The 25,587-nt window shown below is 41.3% G+C and overlaps 1 protein-coding gene across 1 annotated transcript in view; it reads left to right on the top strand.

Moving 5' to 3' along the window:
• Window positions 1–1,343: 1,343 nt before the first annotated feature.
• The window catches only part of grin3bb (glutamate receptor, ionotropic, N-methyl-D-aspartate 3Bb), a gene marked incomplete at both ends in the record, with an annotated part of 146,068 nt that continues 121,824 nt past the window's right edge, over window positions 1,344–25,587 (top strand). Inside the window, one exon of the mRNA XM_080527278.1 lies at window positions 1,344–1,796. Coding sequence (XP_080383404.1) covers window positions 1,344–1,796 — 453 coding nt within the window. The remainder of the gene's footprint in view (window positions 1,797–25,587) is intronic.

Below are 25,587 nucleotides of genomic sequence, written 5' to 3'. Positions count from 1 at the left end.
TTTCATTTTAATGTGAAAATGACTATGCAATCCCAAAATAGCATATTCATTTGCCATTTTTGCCTGCGTTATTTGAGTCAATATTCAAATTGTAATGCAATAATGTGATTAGCAATTGCATTTATATGTTCTAGGAAACACATCCGCTCATTAGAATTGCATTTGAATTTGAATATTGTCTGAAAGAATGCATGCAAAAGTGGAACATGCAAATGCAATCTCAAATTGCATTAACATTTGAACTTAGTCCACTATATGCTTCCATAAGCAAGCCGTGTTGCCAGATTGGGCTACTTTTGGTCACACTGGACGGGTGGATTCGGCAGCTTGTAGACTGGTTGGGATGGAAATTGTCAATTCCATCTGGCAACCCTGGTAGCAAAATATGTGCATACGTATCTGGTAGCCTACTGGTACTTTCAAATCGCATCGTATTATTATTATTATTATTATTAATAATAATAATTACAATTTACAATACAAATACAACAATTGGAGGTCCCTCAAAGAAAATTTGGGCGCACTGCGCGTGCACAACATCAACCTCCAAGGCTTGATTTTGACCCAGGAAAAACCCTGGTATGTACTGTATAACATGATAGCCATCTATGCACTGTATATAAGATGATGACCAAGGGTCTTTCTGCTGCTGACCAAGGGGTTGAGTTCACTTGATGAGGCCCAATTTTGTTTTAGACTCTGTAGGCTACTGTATTTGTTTATTAAGACTTAAGATATATTATCTGAATTTCTCTTGTTTTATCAAATGTTCCAATTATTTTCATTTCTTGTGCTGGTTTAAAATGGCAGGAAACTAGCACAAATAATTGTGTGGGAGAGAGGGGCCGCAGCTACCAAAACGTGCACAGTTTTGGGTCGCTCCACCACCAAAAACTCTCACTCCAAACTTTTGGTGAAACATGGCAGCCCTAAAGTGTTTCTAATTTCGACACCAACACCACGATGTGTGTGTTCAGGGATGCATGAAGCTGGGGGCAGGAGGAGAACAATATGAAACGATGAAGGTTGGGGTAGTAGCCTATAGTTCCTGTAAGAAACTCAAACCACTTTCACCCCTGCGTCCTACACCGTCTCACCAGTGCTCCGCAAGTGTTCTCCGAGAATGACCGTCCAACTGCATCTGCGCCTTTCCATCGTTCACCCCTCTCCTTAAACTCCGAACCACACATTCGCATTGGAACTCCATCTATATACATCACCAGTCATATCATCGTCAACAAAAGGAAAAAGGATCTTACAGAAAAGACAAGCAGAGAAGAAAGAAACAAGGCAAGCGATGCTATCTTCTGACAATGCCTCATTTCGCTTGAAAGCCCAGCAGGATGCATTTAATATTCTCAAGATTCTTGGCATACTTTTACTTCGGATTCCAAGTCATTGTCCATTTCTTCATCGACCCGTGTCACCTTCATCCCCAGCCGTGCCACATCCTGGCGCAGATCGGACACACCGTGCGTCTCGGTGCCCTCCTGCCCACACGCCAGCCGGCCAGGGTACAAGCAGCTCTGGACCGCGCCCTCGCCGGTGTCGCTCAAACTGGGGACAACTTTCTACCGTACAACCTGAGCTTAGAAGTGGTGCCTCGAGAGCCCATCAGCGGAGACCCGGAGTCTCTTTTCAGGTGTGTTTGTCAGGCTATCGTTGTTCAAGGGGTCTCCGCTGTGCTCGCCTTCCCCCAGACCCAGGATGAGATCGTACAAGTGGAATTTATGGCTTCTTTTTTGGAAATTCCTTTTATAAGCATAATTGACCACGGAGAGCCACTGAAAACTCAGGTAACCTATTTTTATTTAAATGAATCAAAGCTGAAGTGTCTTTATGTAACAGGTGTATGTTCTACATTTCCAGTAAGCCCTCCAGTAGCCTAACTTTAGAAAATGGAATGCCTGCGCGTTAGTAGGCCTATGCGTTATTGTGATTAAAACGTGTTGAGATGTTTTCTTTTTCTCAACACAATATATTGAGTATTTATCCATTTCAAATCATTTAGTGGGAATCAATTCTGTTCTATATTTAAATAACAAATTAATCTACGTTTTGACTATAGGGCAGGACATGTACGGTGTCTTACCACCGTCTTCAACTATGAATCTGAGCCTTATTTTCTTTGCCAATCTGACATTTCGTTATTCTATGTGTGTGCTTGTCCAGATCGCGTCCTGTGCTGTACGGTCTGTCTCGGTGGCGCGTTGCGTAAGAGCTCAGAGACACCGCTTCTTTTCCACCAAAAATATCCGTGCTGTATCCCGACCTTGACCCTATTAGTTTCTAATTTAACAGTGAGAACGTTACTAATACGTATGTTGGCATTGGTGTGTGACATGTTGTTACCCGCCGCAGACGGGTTATTGATTTTTTTCATTCATGTTTGAAATGATGGGATGCAGCTAATAAGTGCGTTGATAATAGCGACCCTATTTCAGTAATATTTTATTCCATATTCAGATGTTACAAGTGATGGTTTTTATTTTGCTACATATTTGCTGATTTTCTTTTTCTATAAAGATGAGGAAAAACAGAGCAGCACACAAACACACACACACACACACACACACACACACACACACACACACACACACATCTGCATGAGACTGTGATCGTGAAATGACCAAGCAATGATTCACCCGCTAAACATTCTGCACATTTGTGGATAACTTTAAGGGGGACATTGACAATTTGTCTGTCACATTATTGATACGGAATGTAGTAGGCCATGTATGTATTAGATTGTTTTATACTGTCTCTGTTGTTTTAAACTGTGTTTTAAATGTCTCTCAAAAGATGTGAGCTGAACGATTTGGATTTTATATGGAGGAGAGAGACAGACAGGGGTGGAGGAGAGAGACAGACAGGGGTGAAGGAGAGAGACAGACAGGGGTGGAGAGGAGAGAGACAGACAGGGGTGGAGGAGAGAGACAGACAGGGGTGGAGGAGAGAGACAGACAGGGGTGGAGGAGAGAGACAGACAGGGGTGGAGGAGAGAGACAGACAGGGGTGGAGGAGAGAGACAGACAGGGGTGGAGGAGAGACAGACAGGGGTGGAGGAGAGAGACAGACAGGGGTGGAGGAGAGAGACAGACAGGGTGGAGAGGAGAGACAGACAGGGGTGGAGGAGAGAGACAGACAGGGGTGGAGGAGAGAGACAGACAGGGGTGGAGGAGAGAGACAGACAGGGGTGGAGGAGAGAGACAGACAGGGGTGGAGGAGAGAGACAGACAGGGGTGGAGAGGAGAGACAGACAGGGGTGGAGGAGAGAGACAGACAGGGGTGGAGGAGAGAGACAGACAGGGGTGGAGAGGAGAGACAGACAGGGGTGGAGGAGAGAGACAGACAGGGGTGGAGGAGAGAGACAGACAGGGGTGGAGAGGAGAGACAGACAGGGGTGGAGGAGAGAGACAGACAGGGGTGGAGAGGAGAGAGACAGACAGGGGTGGAGAGGAGAGACAGACAGGGGTGGAGGAGAGAGACAGACAGGGGTGGAGGAGAGAGACAGACAGGGGTGGAGGAGAGAGACAGACAGGGTGGAGAGGAGAGACAGACAGGGGTGGAGGAGAGAGACAGACAGGGGTGGAGAGGAGAGACAGACAGGGGTGGAGGAGAGAGACAGACAGGGGTGGAGGAGAGAGACAGACAGGGGTGGAGAGGAGAGACAGACAGGGGTGGAGGAGAGAGACAGACAGGGGTGGAGGAGAGATGTGCTCCTTAACTGGTGCTCATGTGCTTTGGTCTTTGAACCTTATCCTTATCTTTACCTTACCGGATCCTTATCCTTATCTTTCCATGTTCTTATCGAAACCACATTGCAAGGATTACTGTTTTGCACCCAAACTACAGTATCCAACATCAACATAATACAGTTGGGGGCCGATTTTGTTTCTACTAGCACAGCCTTTGGCAAAGATAACTCCCACAAAATACTTCTTGTAGCCATCAGTGAGCTTGCTGCATCTTAACACTAGAACAGCCGTGAGGTGTTAAACAGCACCAGTGAGTACAAAAAAAATTCTACCTTTGCACTCGATCACATTTCAGGACCCTCCTTTCATGACTTTTCCTAGATATGTGCGTTCTACCACCCAGCATTTTTACATTTTCAAAATCGAGTTAGTATAAAGCGTTTTAGCAGTATTTCTGTGTGTGTCTGTGTACTTGTGGCTGCCATCTATTTCTCCAAGCCTGCAATTCTCTTTTATATCAGCAGAGGTAGCAAGGGGACACACACTGTGCTCAAATTCAGGCTTCAGTGCTGAATGAGACACAGTGCATAAGACTGATATTTGTGTTTATATATAGGCTACAATAACAATCAAAATAAGATATGTATATGTGCAGACAGTTATGAAAATGATAAACTGTACAGTATGTCTCCCAATCAATGTTCGTTCAGACAATACAACCAAAGGCGTAAAAATACTGATGTTCTCATAATGTAATTATATATATAGCTAAATTAGACTGTAGACTGCTATGGAGGTATATTGAAACCAATATATAGATTATATATATAGATTATATATACAACCTGATTGGATTAAATAAGATTCTGTTGTGATTGTGTTGACATTGTTGTGATTGCAAAATAAATCTTGGTTATGTAATGTGTAAAGAACATGATGACACGAATGCCTATTATGATGATATGCAAAAGGGACAATCTGTCTATGAATCTTGGTTCAATCAAGGTTGTACATAGATATACGCAGATTCATATTTGGATAGTTGATTTTGGCACCATTGTATAGTAGCCAATTGCAGAGAGTATACATTATTTTGTTTGTTTACTGCACATTATAAATGAAATGATGTGTATTAATTATTTTTGTTGGTTTGAATCCTCACTGTGTTCATGTGTCTGCTGATGTTAGGGCCGGCGTGAAGTTCACGACAAATAAACAGACTGTGTGAAGCTCATAACTATGATAACACAATATTGCAATATTTATTACTATTCTTTTTTAATAATGATAATCAACTTTCATTCATTAGTAAAGCTCCCGCAGTCTCAATCAATCTCCTCTCCATATATAGCATTTAATCTGTTCCATAGTTCGTTCTCAGCTGACTCAAGCTTCATCAGATTGCTCTAATAATTTCCCCACTTCTCTGCTTATAGGAACTTTATGCATTTTAGAGAAACATGCAGAGCATGTATTTGACAAAGAAACGTGTAGGCTAAGAACTAGTTTCTAAAGTGAGTTACAATCACTTGATGGTTGATATACGGGGGAGGGTAATCTTATTGATCGTTTCCCATTAGCAAACAATAGCTGCCAATTCATGAGCGAGCCAAGCGGGTTTCAAAGCTGCCAAGCGGGTTTCAAAGCTGCCAAGCGGGTTTCAAAGCTGCCAAGCAGGTTTCAACGCTTACAAGCTTACAGCAGTCGATTGTCTGCTGATGTTACGGGCACGGCCGGCGTGAAGTTCACGACAAATAAACAGACGTTATCACTGTGAAGCTCATAACTATGATAACACAATATTGCAATATTTATTACTATTATTTTTGTATAATAATAATCAACCATCATTCGTTAGTAATGAAAACTCCCGCAGTTCCGATCAATCTCCTCTCCACTTTACACATTACATAACCAAGATCTCTTTTGACATCACAACAATGTCAACACAATCACAACAGAATCTTATTTTATCCAACCAGGTTTTATATTTTGATTATGACATCATGTCTTTCAACATTGTCACACTTTTCATTACACACATTAGCGGATTTATCATTCTGTACTCTTTCTCTCCTTTCTTTCATGTATTTTCTTTTCTTTTTCTCAATTAGTAGTCTCCTAATCTCGCTACAGTTTGAGCGAGACTGTAACTGTCATTGTTTGAATGAATGAATGAATGAATGGTCTTTATTTGTCATTGCTATAGTACAGGTACCAAACAACGAAATTTGGGAGGGGGGGCTCCCCTGGTGCTAGGAAACTAGGTGCTAGGAACTGGTGCTATAACTGTGTTCATGTTATAATGTTTAGTGAACGAACAATTGTTGGGTGTTTGCCACAAATCGGAATTATCTTGCCGTGAAATGTACATAAAATAACATGATGTCGGCGATCTACTAGAACTGCGGGACGACTGCAATGTAGGCTACCATATATATCTGCCATATCATACCGTTTTATATTGAAAAATATGATGGTAAATAAATACATGTGGGACCGATGTATGATATGGCAGAGGTGTGGTGTGTATCAGTCTGTCTCGTTCCAGCGAGTCAACTCGTGTTGACTCAATAAGACATGCGCTTGATGGGGGGAGGGTTGATGGCTGGCTCTCGATCGTTTCCGATCAATGAACAAAGACATCGGGTTCCCCCGCAGTCACAGTGCTACATGAAAATATCTAGCCACACACCACATAGCATACCTCCGCCCTATATGTATTTATCATCATATTTCTCAATATAAAACGGAGGTACGATATATGGCAGATATATGTATGGTATATTATGGCAGTTTCTGGCGCCTGTCCCGTTCTGTTGTTCAAAGAATATAATATAAAACGCATCACTGCACTGCTGTCTGTCCTGTGTTGTTTTGTTTGCATTGCATTTTAGCACAGTGCGCCGATTAGATAGAAGATGTTCTACAGAGGGTGATGTAACCCCTACCTCCCCTCCCTTCCCCCACCCCTCCCCTGCTGTTGTGTCTCGATACCTGGTCAACACAGCTTGGGATTCCAAGGAAATTACTTGGAACTATGTGTGAAAGGGACAACATTGCAATATATATTACAGTTATTTTTTAATAATGATAATCAACTTTCATTCGTTAGTAATGAAAACTCCCGCAGTCTCGTTACATACATGCATACGTTATTATATATATATAAATAAAGCCTTGAACTGGCCAAGCATAAAGGCTGAAGATGGAAAGTCACTACAGGCCTATGCACTGTATTTGAGAGGATGCAACAATGCCATGCAAGACTTGCACTATCTGGAAGAGCTTGATAGCCCATCAAACCTCAGGCTTATTGTTTCTAAGTTGCCCTACAAGTATAGGGATAAATGGAGGTCTATTGCCTGCAATATACTTGAGATTAGTCATGGCAGGGCTAAATTCAAAGACCTTGTTGGCTTCATTGGAAAAACAAGCCACAATTGTTTTAGATCCTTTGAATTTAGATTACCATCCCCCATGCTTCAACCATTATATCAAGTGAATGGAACTGACTTTAGAAACGAGTTATTCTGGTTTATTTGCGAGGACCACAGGAAAGGCCAAGGATTTCCACTTACACATGTGTGAGGAAAAGTAACAGCGTTTTGTTACAGAACTGTTCGCAAATGTTCCATTTGTTCATTTGCTTTATTGAGGTGACTCTGCGAAATGACAATAACTAAACAAGTCCTGACAACAAAAATATATGTATAATATTGTATATAATGTTTTTTCTGTATATCACTGTAGACCACAGTCTCACTCACATATACACAACACAACACTGTTGTGTATAATACAGTTTTCTCAGTCGCTTTGGTGCATTTCTCACATCACTATTAACATTTGCACAACAGTTGTCAGTGTCATCAAAATGAAAAGTCCTGACACCATTGTTTATGAACAAGATAGTCAAATGGCTTTGTCATGTTTTCATTATGACAGTTCACTCTGTAAGTGTTTTCCAATGCAAAAAAATTAGATCTTGAAAGTGAAACCGCAGGGTGCGTTCGTAAATTCGCTATGAGAGCGCCGGAGCGCACACCGGGTTCAACGTCATAAAGGGACCAGGTAATTTGATTGGACAAGAGGCATTCCATGGGTGCTAACCAGATTTCCAGGGCGAATTTACGAACGCATGCTAGCGAATTCGACGACGAAAATCGTCAGAGGAGATATACGGGTTATTTTGATAAGCTGGACACATTTTGGGAATATATATTGGTACTTTCTCACCTGAAAACATATTAAAACTTCATAAAATGACATGGTAACACTTGTAAAGGCAAAATCACAGCATTATTTTTTTGAAAAAAAATGGAGGATTCAAAACGCCTTCTGCTTGCCGGTGCGAAATGCATTCTGGGAAAAGGCGTCGGAGCCTGGCAGACGGCCTTGTGTGACATCGCCCTCCAGCGATCTTTGTGCGTCAGTACACTCTTCTCTATGTTAAACTATCATAGTGCTGAATCACACCTCATCGCGATTGAATAAGGTCGCGATCCGCCGCGGTCCTAGTGTTAATCTTCATCAAAAACTGTGCAACAAAGTACTAGCTCGTTGGTGCCAACATTTATGTCCAGGCCAATTTGGGTTTTCCAAGCTAAAATTCTTAATTCTAGTTTCAGAATGTCATTTTTTAGTTCAGTCGTCAGTCAGTCGTACATGAAATTATTAAAAGTGTGAAGAACAAACGTTTGTTCTAACAGCAAAAAACCTGAGGGTGCCAACAGAATTGGCTCTAATTGTTTGATGCACTGTCATGGATGTTAAGAGAGGTAATGGTTATTTTATCAGCCTCTGCCTGGTGGCCTGTCACACTATGGTAGCTCTAATGCACCTGTCCCAAGTTTAACATACTAGAGGAATCATAGAGACAGATCCACAGCACCACGTCACTCAGCTAGTTACTATATCTGGTGCTCTTTTGACTCTTGGGCTGCATCTCAATAGTCTTAAGTCGGTCCCTCTTTTATTTTCCTCTCTGTATCTGCACCGATCTGAGAGAACATGATAAGTGTAAGGAGGTTGCCAGTAGGCGTCAACTACCATTCATTAACCTGTCCTGGGCTAAAGAGTGCTGTGCAACACTATGTTTAGTGGCCTAGGCTCTCCATATGCATAAATTCCTGTATTATGTACAGTATACAATATACTGTATAAAATATTAGATTTTATACTCTAAGTCAAATCTAAGCCATTCATTAGTAACTGGTACAAAGCGCACTGGTGATCTATGTATGCAACATTCGTCATTCGATGTTTTAGGGAATATTGTGTACAGAATTTCATAATATGAGAATATACACAAGGCCTAGACGGTAGAGAGGAAACCACTCCAGACTATCCAGACACACCTCCAGAGACAAGGAGACAGAAAAGGGAATGCGGGGGTCACCTAAGTTCATGATATTGAAGTGTGCTCTCAAGGATTTGTCGTATGGTTTGATGCTGTTATTGGCCATGCCATGGCATTGTGTGTATTCTCTGTCAGCTGTTCCAGTCCTGTCATTCACAGTTGCAACATCAGTGTGTCTTCATGTATTATATTGTTGGACTTGGCAGCGTTTACTAGTTTCAAACAGCTTACATCTCAATGTACTTGAACAAATTAAAATGCGAAAAATCACACTGTAACTCTTATAGTGGGTAGGGAAAAGTGCATTTGTTTTGTTGTCTAATTCTGTCCATTACAATCTCTTAGAAGTGTTCCTTAACTGACTGAAATGATCATGGGGCTGAATGGAGGAATAGATAGACACACATATCAAACATGCTTGCATGCACAGTCTGCCCACTTGAGTGTTTTATACCATTATACTTGACCTTTGACACATGAAGCCATCATAATGCTATTAAAGCCAGGATATGAATTTAGTCATTTATGGCAGCTCATAGGCCTGCGCGATACGAGGAAAATCTGTGATGTGTGATATTGATGACGATATGACTATGATAAATAAACAAATATTGAAGTGTACAAATTAGCTATACAGTTCCTATGTCTTTCTGCTTTAATAGGTACACTGCTAACATAGACCCCAAATCCAAATATTGAATAGCCTATGCCCACTGAATAAAGAAATTAAATATATTATTTCGAACATGCTTTTATTGAACAAGTTGCACATAGCTAGCTAACATTAGATCAATAACGTTAATTCAGTCTAACGTTAATGTTAAAATACTGAAATGGCAAACCCCATTTTGTGAAACCGTTAGCTAGCTAAAGAATTGTCTGAGGATTTGAGAACCTCAGTGTTTCCCCTACCATTGCCTTGGGGAGGCGGGCCGCCCTCCCAACGGAACCCCCCGCCCCCCCAAGAAAGAGGAATTATTACGGACGTAGACACCAAACATCTGACAAGCAGGCTAAAATATCCGTGTTTTTTAAACGCACCCAACCCGAATCTGGCGAGTGGTAAGCCCATAGGCTCGTTGGTAACATTAGTCCGCCGTAGTCTCGCATAGCCAGACCTATCTCCACACTTCGCGCTGTGCCAGCGCTGGAGAATAATACAAGATTTTGCGCAAGTGTGCGCGCGAGACGCGAGAGTTTTTGCCGGCTGTGATGTCTGCAGATTGAAAGTAAGCAAGTTGAAACGTTAGCAAATATAATTGCTGAGTGTTCTGACAGAGAAAGTTGGTTAAAATTGGTTGTTATTATCGTGACTAGAAAGTGTCTGACTATAGTTCCATAGTGTAAATAGTGTCAAAGAACTAGCAAGCTAGCTAGCTCAGAGGTGATGAGATGAGCTAGTCTCCTTGCACACTTGCCAGCTAAAGAGCTAACTGGAGGCACTTTATTATTTTACTTGAAGTAGATATACTATCTTTCTTATTCTGCTAGAGTTGGGCTTCATGGTAATACCATAATGGCATATTTACAGTACATGGACAGTTGATTGAAGCATTGGAAATGTCTGTTTTTTATAGTTGGACATACCATTTTTTTTTCAGGTGAGAGAGTAAAGTCAAAATGACATTATCTGACTGGATTGCCCACATCAATCCAATATTCAATTATAATTATGTTATAAATTGATATGGATCAATTTATGCCTCTTATTAGATTATAAATACTCTGGCTGTTTTGTTTACCTTTTGGTTGACAGCAAAAGGGAGAGAGGAGGGTAGGGAGGGATAGAAGGAGAGAGAGCAGGATGGTGTCGGCACACCAGAGAGAGAGAGAGAGCAAGAACCAGGTGAGAAAGTGGACAGGTAGTCAAGACCACATAAGTAAGTAGCCTTGAGAACCGATGGTTCTGGAGCCTAATGGCCCATAGGGCAGGAGCCTATCTCCTGTTTCCGTAGCGTGAGGCGGCTTAATGTACTAGTACACCCCTGGACATGACGCTGGTATGAGGCAGGGTCTTACCCCCTGGGGGGGGGGTCCATGCCACGGTCCATGCCACCCCCCCAAGGCAGCAAACCTAGGGGAAACACTGAACCTAAACTGTGGAAAAGCGTAGACAATCTCAAGACTACAAGTCCATCTCCAGAGATCTTAATGTTCCTGTGTCTACTGTGCGCAACATCATCAATAAGTTTACAGCCCATGGCACTGCAGCTAACCTCCCTGGACGTGGACGGAAGAGAAAAATGTCTGAAAGATTGCAACAATGAATTGTTCGAATGGTGGATAAAAAACCTTGATCAACTTCCAAACAAATTCAAGCTGACCTGCAGACACAGGGTACAACAGTGTCAGCTCACACTATTCGTCACCATCTCTGAATGAAATCGGACGCAATAGTAGGAAACCCACTGCTGATACATGAAAAAGCCAGAGTTTGCCAAAACCTACCTGGGGAAGCCAAAATCATTCAGACAGATGAGACCAAAATAGAGCTTTTTGGTAAAGCACATTGTACTGTATACAGAAAACGAAATGAGGCCTTCAAAGAAAAGAACATGGTGCCTACAGTCAAACATGGTGGAGATTCACAGATGTTTTGGGGTTGCTTTGCTGCTTCTGCCACCGGATGCCTTGACTGTGTGCATGGCATCATGAAATCTGAAGTACCACCAAGGAATTTTGAGGCACAATATAAGGCCCAATGTCAGAAAGTTGGGTCTCCGTGCTGGAGAGTTCTGAAGTGGCCAGCAATGGGTCTAGATTAGAACTAAATCCCACACCTGTGGAGCGATCTCAAAACAGCAGTTTTCAAATGTGAGTGACGTGGAGCAGTAGGCAAAAGAAGAGTGGTCCAAAATTCCAGTAGAGAGGTGTAAAAAAACTCATTATTAATAATAATAATAATAATAATAATAATAATAATCTTTATTTGTATAGCGCTTTTCCTGCAAACGTTGCATTTCAAAGTGCTTTAAAACCACTCTGGGTTTTTATAATCTTAATTTAATTATTTAGTCATTTAAAGGAAATAATAAAAAGATGGGTTTTTAGTCTTGACTTGAACATATTTGCTGAGGTTGCATCCCTAATGTAAACTGGCATTACATTCCACAATTTGGGTGCATAAAATGAGAATGCAGCCTCACCAAATCTCTTCTTTTGTACATGTGGTACACAGAGAAAACCAGCGTCAGAAGACCTCAGAGCTCTATTGGGCTGATATGCTAGCAAAAGGTATTTCAAATATTCTGGTGCTATGCCAGTGAGAGCTTTATAATCAAGCAGAAGGATCTTGAAATCTATTCTGAACTTAACAGGAAGCCAGTGTAGAGTTTCTAAAATAGGAGTTATATAAGCTTGTCTGCTTGTTTTGGTTAAAACTTTCGCTGCTGCATTTTGGACTAATTGCAGCTAGCCAATAGCTTTCTTCGGAAGACCAGAAAGGAGACTGTTACAATAGTCCAAACGTGTAATAACAAAAGCATGCATTAACACTTCTGCATCAGCCTGCCGGAGAAAATGTCTAACATTCCGTAGATGATCAAAAGCATTTCTAGTGATAGATTTGATGTGAGGCTCAAAGCTTAAGTCAGAATCTATAATCACACTTAGATTCTTAGCTTCATGTTTGCAGTTTGAAAGCAAGGTTCCCATCGTTTTCGACAATTTGTCTTTTTGTGGTTTTGGTCCAATGACAAGAATCTCAGTTTTGTCCTGATTTAGGAAAATGTTGCCTTCAACCTTCAACTTACCACCACCTTAAAGCGGACAAAAGGCACTGGAGAACACATATACATTCACACCCTTTAATGAAGCAAACTAATTGTGGTGGTTCTGGGCACAGAGGGAGGTCAGCACACGTAGCTCCCCCTGTCAGTCAGTCACCATCATTTATATTTGTATAGAATTACATAATTGATGGGCTGAGGCTAGTTATGTTACAGTATGTATATCAGGGCAGACTCTGTGCTCACCACTTATATTGTATTTAGAGTCTTGTCCTGTGTTATATGACGATATATTACATGTATTGTTGGCCTGTGTATAGTACTGTGAAATCAAATCCCCCCTGGGACATTAAACAAACTTAGTTAGTTAGCGTTACATCTTAGGATAGATTTGAGTCATGTTCTGTATACATACATACTACCATAAGGGCATACTTAATGTGGTTACTCCATGTTTACTAGCTGTAACATTAACGTTACATCATTCTTTTTCACTTGTTACTCAGTCAACCAGAGTGCAGATATCAAAGACTATCAGCCTGTTATTCACTTTATTTGTATAAGTATTATCCTTTGTTTGATTTCTTACCATGTACCGTAACAGTACCTTGCTATGTTTCATTTTCATTATAACATAACGTTATGTTATGATAGCCAGCTAGCATCAGCAAACCGGAAAAGTAGTGTCAGTGAGTCAGTCACCTTTCTAATAAGATTCACAAACCTGAAACATCATCTATGTCATCACTGCTGGTGATGTCATTCTTGCTGCTGATACTGCTGCTGCAACAGTTCTTGGCGCTTGTTTTGTTGAAAACAACTTTGGGATATCCATCCTTACAATTTTGCAAGTCAGGCACTGATTGAGATCACTTCTTCTTCAGGGCAGGGCAGGCTACGCAGTACGCAGGCTAATATCGCGCAGCTGCTGCCTCTCTGTTGGACTCCGGTACTGCACGTTACTCAAGATTTTATTTTATTTTTAAGTAAAACATTCGGGGCTTTTCAGAAAACATCCGGGGCTTGAGCCCCAGTAGCCACCCCCTAGCGCCGCCCCTGCCTGAGGGACCCCACATGTGATGTCAACATTATCAGAAACAGAGTCTCCCAGGCAGGGGCGCCGCTAAGGGGGTGGTAAGTTAGGACGATTCTAAGGGCCCAGCACTGACAGGGGCCCATGAGAATCTTTAAAAAAATATATATTATATTTATAAATAATATTATTATTATCATAAGGACGTTAATGTAGCCGAATTCAAATTATAATTCTATGTATTAAAAAAAGTCACAAAAGAAACAAACTGGAGTTTTGTTTCTCTATGTTTAACAAAATGAAGCCTTATTATTTACCCCTCTATTTATTCACTGCATGGTTCAGTCCACCGCGCGCGAGCTGCTAGACTAGAGGAACGTTACCGCAAATATTCTGACAAGGTTTCCATGACCAACATGTCCTGCTGTAGTATGTGTGTGGGACAGATGGAGGACAGCCAGATTGGAAATGCATCAAATGTACGTGTGCGTGCGTGGACGATGTCGTGAAAGGCAAAGCCAAAGTCAGGGTCTCAAAAGAGAAAAGTAAAAAAATCTGTGATCTAATCACTGCATGGATGATCTAGTTAGCTCGCTATAGCTAATTAACATTAACTTCAAGTATAGTTAACTTACAGTGCACTGTCAGTATAATTTCAGTTAAATGTATGAGATGAGTGCAATTTTGGTCCAAATATAGGTTATTAGAGCTCAGTGAATTTGTATCCAGCAGCTATGCACTCTTGCTATAGCTAGCTAGCTAACTAGTATAATGTTACATGCTAATGACGTCATGCACAGATGCAGCTCCAGGATCAGGACTCCTTCCCTCAACCCACCTCCCAGTTGAAGGAGAAGGAGGTGAGCAGTAGGAGTTTGGGGTTAACAAACATATTTGGAATATTTTAATGTATGCTGCATTACCATGCAAGCATTGAATACAACTTTAGCTAATATTCATATTTAGTTAATAGTTCTTCCAGTAATTGCAATAACATTGACCATTGGCATCTTAATAATATTGTTAGCTAGCTAGATAACATTTAAGTTAGCTAATCTGGTGTAATGTATGTATTATTATGTTAATACTATTATAGGACATATTATGAATTATGTACCTATGGATACTCCATGCCAGGGCCCACTTCAAGCAAGGCAGCCAGAGAGGAGAGCAGAGGTGGGGGGGTAGTGGTGGTCTAGTAGTGGATAGTGAGTTGGACTTGTGATTGGAAAGTTGCAAGTTCAAATCCCGCCTGAAACCTCACCACTACTTGTGTGCCCTTGAGTAAGGCACTTAGCCTTCAGTTACTCCAGGGGGAATGTCCCTGTAATTCGTAATTGTTTGGATTAAAAGCGTCTGCTAAATGGCAAAATTAATTAAAATTTAAAAAATTAAGAGGTAAAGAGGCAGAAGAAGAACAAAGGACAATGACAGCAGCACAGCAAGTTGGCTTCATCACTAGATTTCAAGGATCTTATTAAAGATGTTGCTATATACTAAGAAGGCCCAGCGTTTAGCTTTGATTTGATTTGATCTCTTTACTCCTATCTTGAATCGTTGTGCATTAGGCTAGATATAGTTTTTAGCTCTCCAGGTATACTAAATACTGCCGCAGTGTAAAAATTAAAATCTTCCCATTTCACATTCAATTTCGCTGGCACCATGTCTGTGTTGCTCCCTCTTGTATAAGACACGTTTGTCTTTGTGTGAAACAAGCAATGCTGAGTCAGTAAATATCTCTCTGCTGTAATTCTTCATTGATCTAATCCTGACAGTATTATGGCCAACTGATCTTTACAAGATCTACATTTATTTAGACACAATACCACCCCATTAAAATTATATATTTTACTTTTTGTGTGATTTATACTTTTATAATTGGGTTCCAATCTTCATTTAATTATACTTTTGTCCTTGTGTTGTTCAAGTCTTAATTTAATAAGTTAAAGAATGTTGAGATTTCTTTGCTGAATTGTTGATTCCTGTATTAACTGTAATTTTACATTTACAAAAGATGTCCATCATTGGATTTCTTGCAGTGCATCAATAGTTCATCAACTTCAACTGGGTTTAGGTTGATGGGTGGTTTAGGTGGGGGGGCCCAAAATTATATTCTGTCATGGGGCCCAGAATCTCTAGCGGCGCCCCTGCTCCCAGGACAACAGAGAAATGCCTACCAGAGATACCTTAACCCTAGATAAGATTTAAACCACTCTAATACAAGTCCTGAGAGACCGACACCGTTTTCTAAACGATGTATTAGAATAGTGTGATCTACTGTATCAAAAGCAGCACTCAAATCTAACAAGACAAGAACTGATACACCACCAGCATCTATGATAAGTCTGAGATCGTTTACAACCTTTACTAATGCAGTCTCAGTACTGTGGTTAGAACGAAAACCTGATTGAAACTTCTCAAATAAAATGTTTTTGCTAAGAAAATCAGTAAGTTGTCTGAAAATCACTTTCTCAAGGATTTTACTTAGAAATTAAAGGTTATATATTGGTCTGAAATTTCCGAGAACAGAATTATCTTGCTTTCCTTTCTTAAGTAGTGGTTTTATAATGGCAGATTTTAGGGGAGTGGGAAAGATGCCAGTTGATAGAGAGCAGTTCACAATTTCTAATACGGTACATTGTCAGTTAAACAGTCAAAAACACTTTTGAAGAACCATGTTGGGATTGGATCAAGTGAGCATGTTGAGGATTTCATTTGTGAAACAACTGTTTTTAAAGTATGGGGGTTGACAAGCTCAAATGAATCCATGACAGCAATAGGCATACTTAATTCACCTGGGAGTACCAAATTAGATTTTGAATTCTCTAATGATATTTATGATTTTATAATGGAAATCTTTTATTGAAAGAATGTAGCAAATTCATGATATCTAAGTGTTGAAAATGACTAATTTTCAACAGGCGCAACCACTGAAGGGTTAATCAGACAATCAATGGTTGAAAAAAGCACTTTGGGCTTACCTTTGTTTTCAGACATTATATCAGAGAAATAGGTTTGTCTAGCCAACTTCATTGCCCTATTATATGTAAAGATCTGGTTTTTAAAAATGTCAAGGTGTATATGTAGTTTAGACTTTCTCCATTTGCGCTCTGCTTTACGGCAGTTTCTTTTCAATTGGCAGAGTTCTTCCATGGTGCTTTGCGTTTCGATGACACTTTTTTTTTCTTTTTTCTGGAGCTATAATGTCAAGGGTAGTTCTCAATTTGTTGTTGAAGCTCTCTACTAAGTTATCTATCGAGAGTATTTCGCAAGGTGAAGAGAGTGAATTCATAAGGCTCATGAACTTTTCATTTGCCGATGAATTTAACAGAGGACACAGAAATATTCAATCCTTTTGAAATAACTAGATCTAGTGTGTGGCCCTTGTTCTGAGTAGGCTCTGTAATGCTGTGTGATGGCAGTGTGTTTGGTGTGTGAGTCTTTGCTGGGGTTAGGGGAGGGGTTAGGGTTAGGGGAGGGTGTAATATGCTGTGTGATGGCAGTGTGTTTGGTGTGTGAGTCTTTGCTGGGGTTTCTGAGGAGCAGGCTGGACCTCATCTCCTCCAGCTGTCTCTCCAGGATGGGGCTGTGCTCCTCTCTCCAGGATGGGGCTGTGCTCCTCTCTCCTGAACAGCTCCTCTCTCTGTCTCTTCAGTTCTTGGTTACAGGAAGCAATTGATTTCAGTTATTTTTTCCAAAGGGTGTGCTACCAAATGTTAAGTTGATAATAAGTCAATAATTTTGTCCAGTCCATTTTTGGAGTTCTGTGTGGAAAGAGATGAGATTTGGCTTTTTTGTGTTGTTCCAATGAAAACAAAAGAAATACATGTGAATGTGAATACCAAAGCATTTGTAATTGCTTCTCTGGGAGAAGTGGTGCATTATCTGACAGAAGTGCAGGGGTGCCAATATTTTTGTCAATGACTGGATATATTTACTTTGTCATCTTCGCTTTCAACTGCTACAAAATTGTTGGCCACCAGCAAAATTATGGTAATGTTATTACTGATGTCCACCATGTTTACAGTTAGTTTGTAAAGACTTTTAACGGACCCTTTGCAAATTAACAGATTTCAGTGTGCTCCATGACGTTAAAACTAGAGCGCTCTGAAACTAGAGCAGATTTTCAGTGTTAATTTACAAACCCACCCAAAATAATTGTTCTTATTCATCACATTTGCAGTCTTTTGCAATGTGTTTATTGTGCATGTTCATATCGCGATGATGATGAAAATATGATATATCAGTCAATCCTAGTCAACCTGATGGGTAGCCAACAAGCCACCTGACCGTTTATCACTGCATTGTGATATCCCTCTCACTGCTGTCCCTAAGTCTGGGGTTCAGCACCATGGACAGTGCTTAGGGATTTGTCATGACTTGACAATGATATTATTTCAGATGTTATCTTAATGATAGATCTATGAAGGGTTTATTTCATGGCTTTTGAAGTCGTAACTAACTGTGAGACGAAAGGTGAAACATAACTGATCCCTGTGATGAGATTCAAAGAACAAAGTGCCTTTTTATCCTGTGAAAAGTATTAAAGTATGATGAATGGCACTGTGTACTTGGGGCAGAGGATAAATTGAGATCTTGCAGACACAATAAGGCTCCTCTCCCTCTCTCTACCTCTGGCTGTCAAACTGCCTAAAAGCTGTTATTAGTCTGTGCTGTGGCTGCACATTGAGGAACAAAAAAAATCATGAAAGTGAATAATTGAGAGAGGGCTTGTAGCACACAATGCCACACAACATGATCTGCTGTCTTGACGTTTTGAGCCTTTGAGTTGCATATTAGGGTCTAGAGCAGGCATGGGCAAACTACGGCCCGTTGGACTTTGTTGTTGTTTCTAGTTGATCCCACTAGATGGCGCAATCCAGACCCAATTGACCTTTGCTGGAGTCTGGTCTATCCTATCACGTGGAACAAGTGTTGAGAGGAGTTTCTCACTTTGTACTTTTGGTTTGCTCCAATGTTATAGAGTTAACAGCCAAAGAGCCAGAGTTATCAGCCAAAGTAGTGATTAATATAATTCCACAAATGGATACTACTTCATTTCCAATCATAGTTAAGCTTCTCTCATCCGGAGTACTTGACCTTCTCCTCTCCTTCGGCCTTACCCTGTCCCCCTGTCTCCCTCTCCTCCGACTCATAAGGCAGGCAATCAGCTCGACCTTGTCTTCACCAGATCTTCCCACACTTACAACCTTACTGTTACCCTTTTTTGGTATTTGTCTGTCTTACATGTAACGATGAATTGAGAATCAAGGACCCCAATTGAAATAAGCCAGTGGCTTTCTTGGGTTTTTATCCTGTTAGTTGACCTTGGATGTAATATGTACTTTCATGTACCTACTTCTGCAAATCTTCTAATAAAGTTTTCAATCAATCAATCAAACCCCTCTTCCAGTTTCTGATCACCACTTTATATCCTTCTCCCTTCCCCTCAAAACCTCCTCTTCCCTGTCAGCCTCTAACCACTTAAGACCCTCTCGTCGTAACCTAAGTACCCTGTCCCCCATCACCCTGTCTTCTTCTGTCCTATCCTCCCTACCCTCTGTTGAATCCTTCTCCCTTCTATCCACTGATGCGGCATCCTCAACCCTCCTGTCCGCTCTCACCTCATCCTTCGACACCCTCTGTCCACTAACCTTGAAGCCAGCTCGATCCTCTCCTCGAGCTCCCTGGCTCTCTGAAACGCTACATGCTTGTAGACTTGAGCTTAGAGCAGCTGAGAGGAAATGGAGAAAAACTGGCCTTTATGATTACCTTAACCTCTATCACTCTCTCCTTTCCAACTACGCCTCCTCTGCATCAGCTGCTAAAGCATCCTATTATCATTCCAAAATACATTCTTCTGCCTCTAATCCTAGAAAACTGTTCTCCACTTTCTCTTCACTCCTTAATCCACCTCCTCCCCCTCCTCCTTCCTCCCTGTCCGCCGATGACTTTGTCACCTACTTTGAAAAAAAGGTGGACGACATCAGCAGGACCTTTTCCCCCCCACCTCTCCCTCCTCCTACTAACGATGCTAACACCCCTTCCAAACTCTCTCCTTGACACTCGGTCTCTGGCTTGTCATCTTTTTCCCCCCTCTCCCCCGATGAGATTCTCACACTTATCACATCAAAACGGGCAACCACATGCCCTCTTGATCCCATCCCCTCCCCTCTTCTCCAATCCATTTCCACCGACATCCTTCCTTACCTTACCACCCTAATCAACTCCTCCCTATCCACAGGATCTGTCCCAGCGGCCTTCAAAATAGCCAGAGTCAAGCCTCTCCTCAAGAAACCTACCCTTGACCCATCATCTGTCCACAATTACAGACCTGTATCCCTTCTCTCCTTCCCTTCCAAAACCCTTGAACGCGCGGCATCTAAACAACTGACTGACTATCTCCGGAAGATGGAACACTTAGACTCCCACCAATCCGGCTTCAAGGCTGGGCACTCCACTGAAACTGCGCTCCTTGCTGTCACGGAAGCCCTCCACTCTGCCCAAGCTTCCTCCCTCTCCTCTGTTCTCATTCTCCTTGACCTGTCTGCTGCCTTCGACACAGTCAATCACCAGATCCTTCTCTCCATCCTCTCAGAACTGGGCATCTCTGGCACCGCACACTCCTGGTTTTCTTCCTACCTGGCGGGCCGCTCCTATAAGGTGACCTGGAGAGAATCGCTGTCTTCTCCACGAACCCTCTCCACTGGAGTAGCCCAGGATTCTGTCCTAGGGCCCCTACTCTTCTCTCTCTACACCAAGTCTCTTGGCTCGGTAATCTCTTCACACGGGCTCTCCTACCACAGCTACGCAGACGACACTCAACTCTTCCTGTCCTTCCCCCCGTCTGATGTACACGTGGCAACCCGTATCTCTGCATGTCTCGCTGACATTTCAACTTGGATGGCTGACCACCATCTCAAGCTCAATCTTAACAAGACCGAGCTCCTCTTCATCCCCGGGAAAGCCTGCTCTCTCCAAGAATTCTCTATCAGAGTGGAGAACTCTACTGTAACCCCCTCCCTGACAGCCAAGAATCTTGGAGTGATCCTGGATAACCGACTATCCTGTGCGGAGAACATTGCAGCAACGGCTCGCTCGTGCAGATTCTTCCTCTACAACGGAGGATACGACCATTCCTTACCAGAGAGGCAGCGCAACTCTTGACCCAGGCACTGGTCATCTCTGGTCATATTCTATATTCACTGTGGGCATGTCATTTCGAGCAGAAAACCTGAAAAATACGACCGATAAGAACCATTCATTGTCATGTAGACCTAAATGTATTATATCTTTGACCACTGGTTGGTTTTGTGGCGCTGTGACGACTTTCAGTACTTCAGCAAGCAGAGAATTACAGAGTCATCTCCAATGACTCGAGTCTGACAAATGGCTTGCTTTCAGAGTATTTTTCTTCAAACCGATGTTATTGTTAACCACTGTTATTTTCAAATTGCTATCACAGAATACAGAATTAGCTCAAACACACAAAACGAGCACACAAATTGTCAGATTTGCGACTCGGTTCACAGCATTCAGATCCGGCTTGTTGGTGAACAATCCAACACTCGTTCTTTGTCAGTGGTCCACTGAACGAATACTACAGTGTATCGTATTTCATATAACAGTGGGTCCACCATATTTCATATTTAGCAACATGTAAGCAGTGGGTCACCGTATTTTATACTACTGAAAATAAATAAATACCTGCAAAGGTGATTGCAATCGGAACCCAGTGCCTTAGACCACTCAGCCATCCTGATTTATGTTTGCTATCTGATTACTTTTTTTATTTGTTTGTTAAGGTTTCCAAATTAAGCGTGAGCGATAACGCGTTAACATTGACAGCCCTAGTTAATACCAATCATTGAATGTCTGGTCTAAATTTCATGAATAACTGCATTGGAAATACTGTATGTTGAATTAGAAAGTTGTTGATGTGTTGAATACTTATTTCTCCCACTGTATGTAATATCCAGGGTTTATCACCACCCACTTTCCTGGTACGCATTGATGTGTGTAAATGGGGTGAACCGAGTGTAAACAGAGGTCAGACAAGAAATACCAGATATTTTTTTCTGGCATTTTAGGGCTTGTGGGAATAGGGCTTTAGAAGCCCTCCACTTTGCCTCATTGCATATGAATTCAGCTGACTGGTTTTAGCCATGAGAAGATACATGAGAAACAGCAAAGCCACATACCAGGGGCCTTGTTTATAAAACTGCATAAGTTTGACATGAAAAGGTTGCGTACGTACGCAGTTGCTTATTTCTCCAGTTTATGTACGCACATTCTCCCGCCAAGTTAGTTTTTTTCTAATTTTTTCTACATTTCTAAATACGTTTTTTTATAAATCCCAAAGTTTTATAAATCCCAAAGTACGCCTTCTTTCATACGCAACGTTTATAGATGAGGCCCCAGACCAGCACACAGGGTTGGATGGAGTACTAGCATTTCACTTCAGAGCTAATCTATTATTCCTCTGACTGCAAACAGCATTTTGGCAGGCACAGTTGCTCTTTGAATTCTGTACATTTTGGCTCATTCGCCTGTAAAAGTCTCCCATGCAGTTTTGTCACGGTACCTATGTAGTTATCCAACCTCTAGTTGTGTTGAGCTCTCCCTGTTACGGTTGCTACCACTGATTACTAGACACACCCTTTGGTTTTAAAACAAGCCCACTTTGGTGAGTATGTTGCTCTGTGAAATCCCCACCCCCTGCCAATCACAGAATTGAATGACATCCAGGCTGTTAGCCATATTGTTAATTTACCCCATAAATGCTAAACTACAGGTCCTAATACATTTTCCACTTGGCCATGTACCCCTGTGTGCTCTCTAACACTGAATGAGACACATCAGCCAAGATCTTAGCAAGCAAAACACACATATGCCCCATCTGTTTACTCATTGAGCTGATAGTTTGACAGGTCTAAGAGCAATACAATCCTACAACGTGGGGATATAGGCAGATAACATAGATTTTCTGTCAATCTAATCCTGTACAAACATCTCAGGCAAACATTGCCAACTATAGGGAAAGATCTGCTGGTATTTGCCTGTGTCAGTCATGGCCAATGGAATTTACTATAATCTGCTAAACCTGAGGAAGGCACAGGGCTGAAATGTTGGTTCATTTATTCATTAAAAGTTAATGTTTACCAGTATACAATAATAGAGAGAAATGTTATTATTATGTTAAATGTATGATCTGCCAGTATGCCCATAGAACATCGTATTGGGGTGTTTGTCTTAAAGGGGCAATCTGGGATTGGTACATCCATTGTCCTTCAAGTTAATAAGATATAGTCATTGATACTTAATCTGTTTTACCCCATCACCACCCCAAATAAGTTTTACTACATAGTTTTTCATTTTGATCTCATTTTGATGGTCAGTCCTTGCATTGAGTCATTTTGAGGACGCATTCCTCATAACTAACATTTCTAAAGAGTCTGTAATGGTTTATAATGATCTATTAATTCTAAACAAGATAAAAGTAAATTGAATGATTAACATTCTGGTAGTATCTGTTTCTAACGAAGTTAATGATACCATGCTCTCAGAGATTACACAACTTCAAAGGACTCTTTGAACATTTTATCTCACAGATTTATGTTTAAAGTTTCTGTTATGTTCATTACCATATTAATGATAGACATTTAGTATGTTTATACAGTACTTTAAATGCAATGTTGCTCGTGCGGTAGACACTGGTTTTGCTTTTTTGCAAATTGTAAATAATTCAATTGCCTTTTCATTCACCAAAACTAAAGTATTCCATAAAGTATTCCCACCGTATGGTCATTCAACATGGTGTCAGAACTAAACGTGGACATAACAGACTAATTTTCAAGTTTCAAGTTTTGAAAACAGACACGGAAAATCAATCACCGATTGAGTGAGGACAACTAGCTAACAAAGCTAACTTCGTAACTTCTGACCCTCTACAGAGAACTGGCGAGTGTTTGAACAGAAGTATGACATGTTCATTGCAGTGGCACATTTCGACTAGTGATGTTACGCTCGACGCAGTAGTCACGACACGACACGACACGACCCCCTGACGCAATGTGCGTTGTCACAAATGTATCAATGCTTGCGTCAATTTGGCAAAAACCACATGATTACTCAAACAAAGCTTTGTACGTCACACAAGCACCTCTGACCAGTGTGTCAATCATTTCGCAAATGTGGCAGTGTTCCAAGTCTTGTACTGCATAAAATGACGTTGAACTCACTCATATTTGAGGGTTGTTGTCAGAGTGGAGACATACGGACACTAGACAGAATACATTTATTGACGGAGACAGGGATAGAAATAGACATCTGGGCTTATTGTATTTTGCCCCAAATTCCTGACTTGTCAATCAACACTTCCCCATAGTTCCTCACAAAGGTACAACATTTGAGATTTTAAGACTAAGAGTTTGCGACACACTGTCAGAATTTCTCTTTTATGTCACGTCTAGCTCAAGCTTGTTTGCTACCTGGGTGTTCTCTGAAAAGTTCTCACCGGGGACTGCAAGGCTACTGTTGATTGGGGGCGGCGTGGGGGAACTGATAGGCTGTAATTACCTACTGCTTATGTTGCAGACCGACATTTTCCCATTTAAATACGATACAGAGTTATCGCAATTTCCTAATCAAATATATTTTTAAGACCTACCAACTCATATTTCTGATCTTGGGGCATGGGTTCAAATCCTGCTTCTGGCAACTTTTTGTCTTCTTCTCTGTAATATAAAATACGGTGGACCCACTGCTTACATGTTACTAAATATGAAATACAATGGACCCATTGCTTGCATGCTACTAAAGGGGTCATCCCTATGTTCCCACAGCCCTATGTTCCCACATGTTTAAGAATTTGTGTCCCCATCAAAATGAGCCCTAAGTTCCCACATTTCTAAGTAATCATACTGTAAAGGCAGGAATCTCTGTAGGGTTAGGGTATGTATTCTATATTTAGGGTTAGGGTTAGGTTGTATTCTATATTTTATGTATAAATTGTTATGGCTGTATTGATTTGAAAACCCAATAATGCGGTGGGGCCACCAGACCCGTGGACATTGGCTGAGTAACAAAAACAGGAACACCACACATGGGTTAATCTGATCACCACACAAGGGTTCAACTGAACACCACACAAGAGTTAAACTGAACACCACACAAGGGTTAACCTGAACACCACACAAGGGTTACACTGAACACCACACAAGGGTTAACCTGAACACCACACAAGGGTTACACTGAACACCACACAAGGGTTAACCTGAACACCACACAAGGGTTAACCTGAACACCACACAAGGGTTAACCTGAACACCACACAAGGGTTAACCTGAACACCACACAAGGGTTCAACTGAACACCACACAAGGGTTAACCTGAACACCACACAAGGGTTAACCTGAACACCACACAAGGGTTAACCTGAACACCACACAAGGGTTAACCTGAACACCACACAAGGGTTAACCTGAACACCACACAAGGGTTAAACTGAACACCACACAAGGGTTACACTGAGGAAACTTTGGGCTGTGGGAACATAGACAAGCTCCCCTACTAAATATGAAATACGGTGGACATACACAGTAATACACTCTAATACACGCTCCTCTCAAGGCTAAAGTGATCTCAAGAACGAATGGTATACTTTAACCTGTGTCCTTCTTAGTTTATGTAGGAGCTAAAGTATAAAAGTATACTATATTCTGGGATAGCAATTTGAGAATGAAAATAACAGTGATCGGTTTGAAG

Source organism: Nansenia antarctica (assembly GCF_963989245.1).
Source record: "Nansenia antarctica genome assembly, chromosome: 1".
In the NCBI taxonomy this organism is placed as follows: domain Eukaryota; kingdom Metazoa; phylum Chordata; class Actinopteri; order Argentiniformes; family Microstomatidae; genus Nansenia; species Nansenia antarctica.
This window is presented reverse-complemented; position numbering and strand designations above follow the sequence as displayed.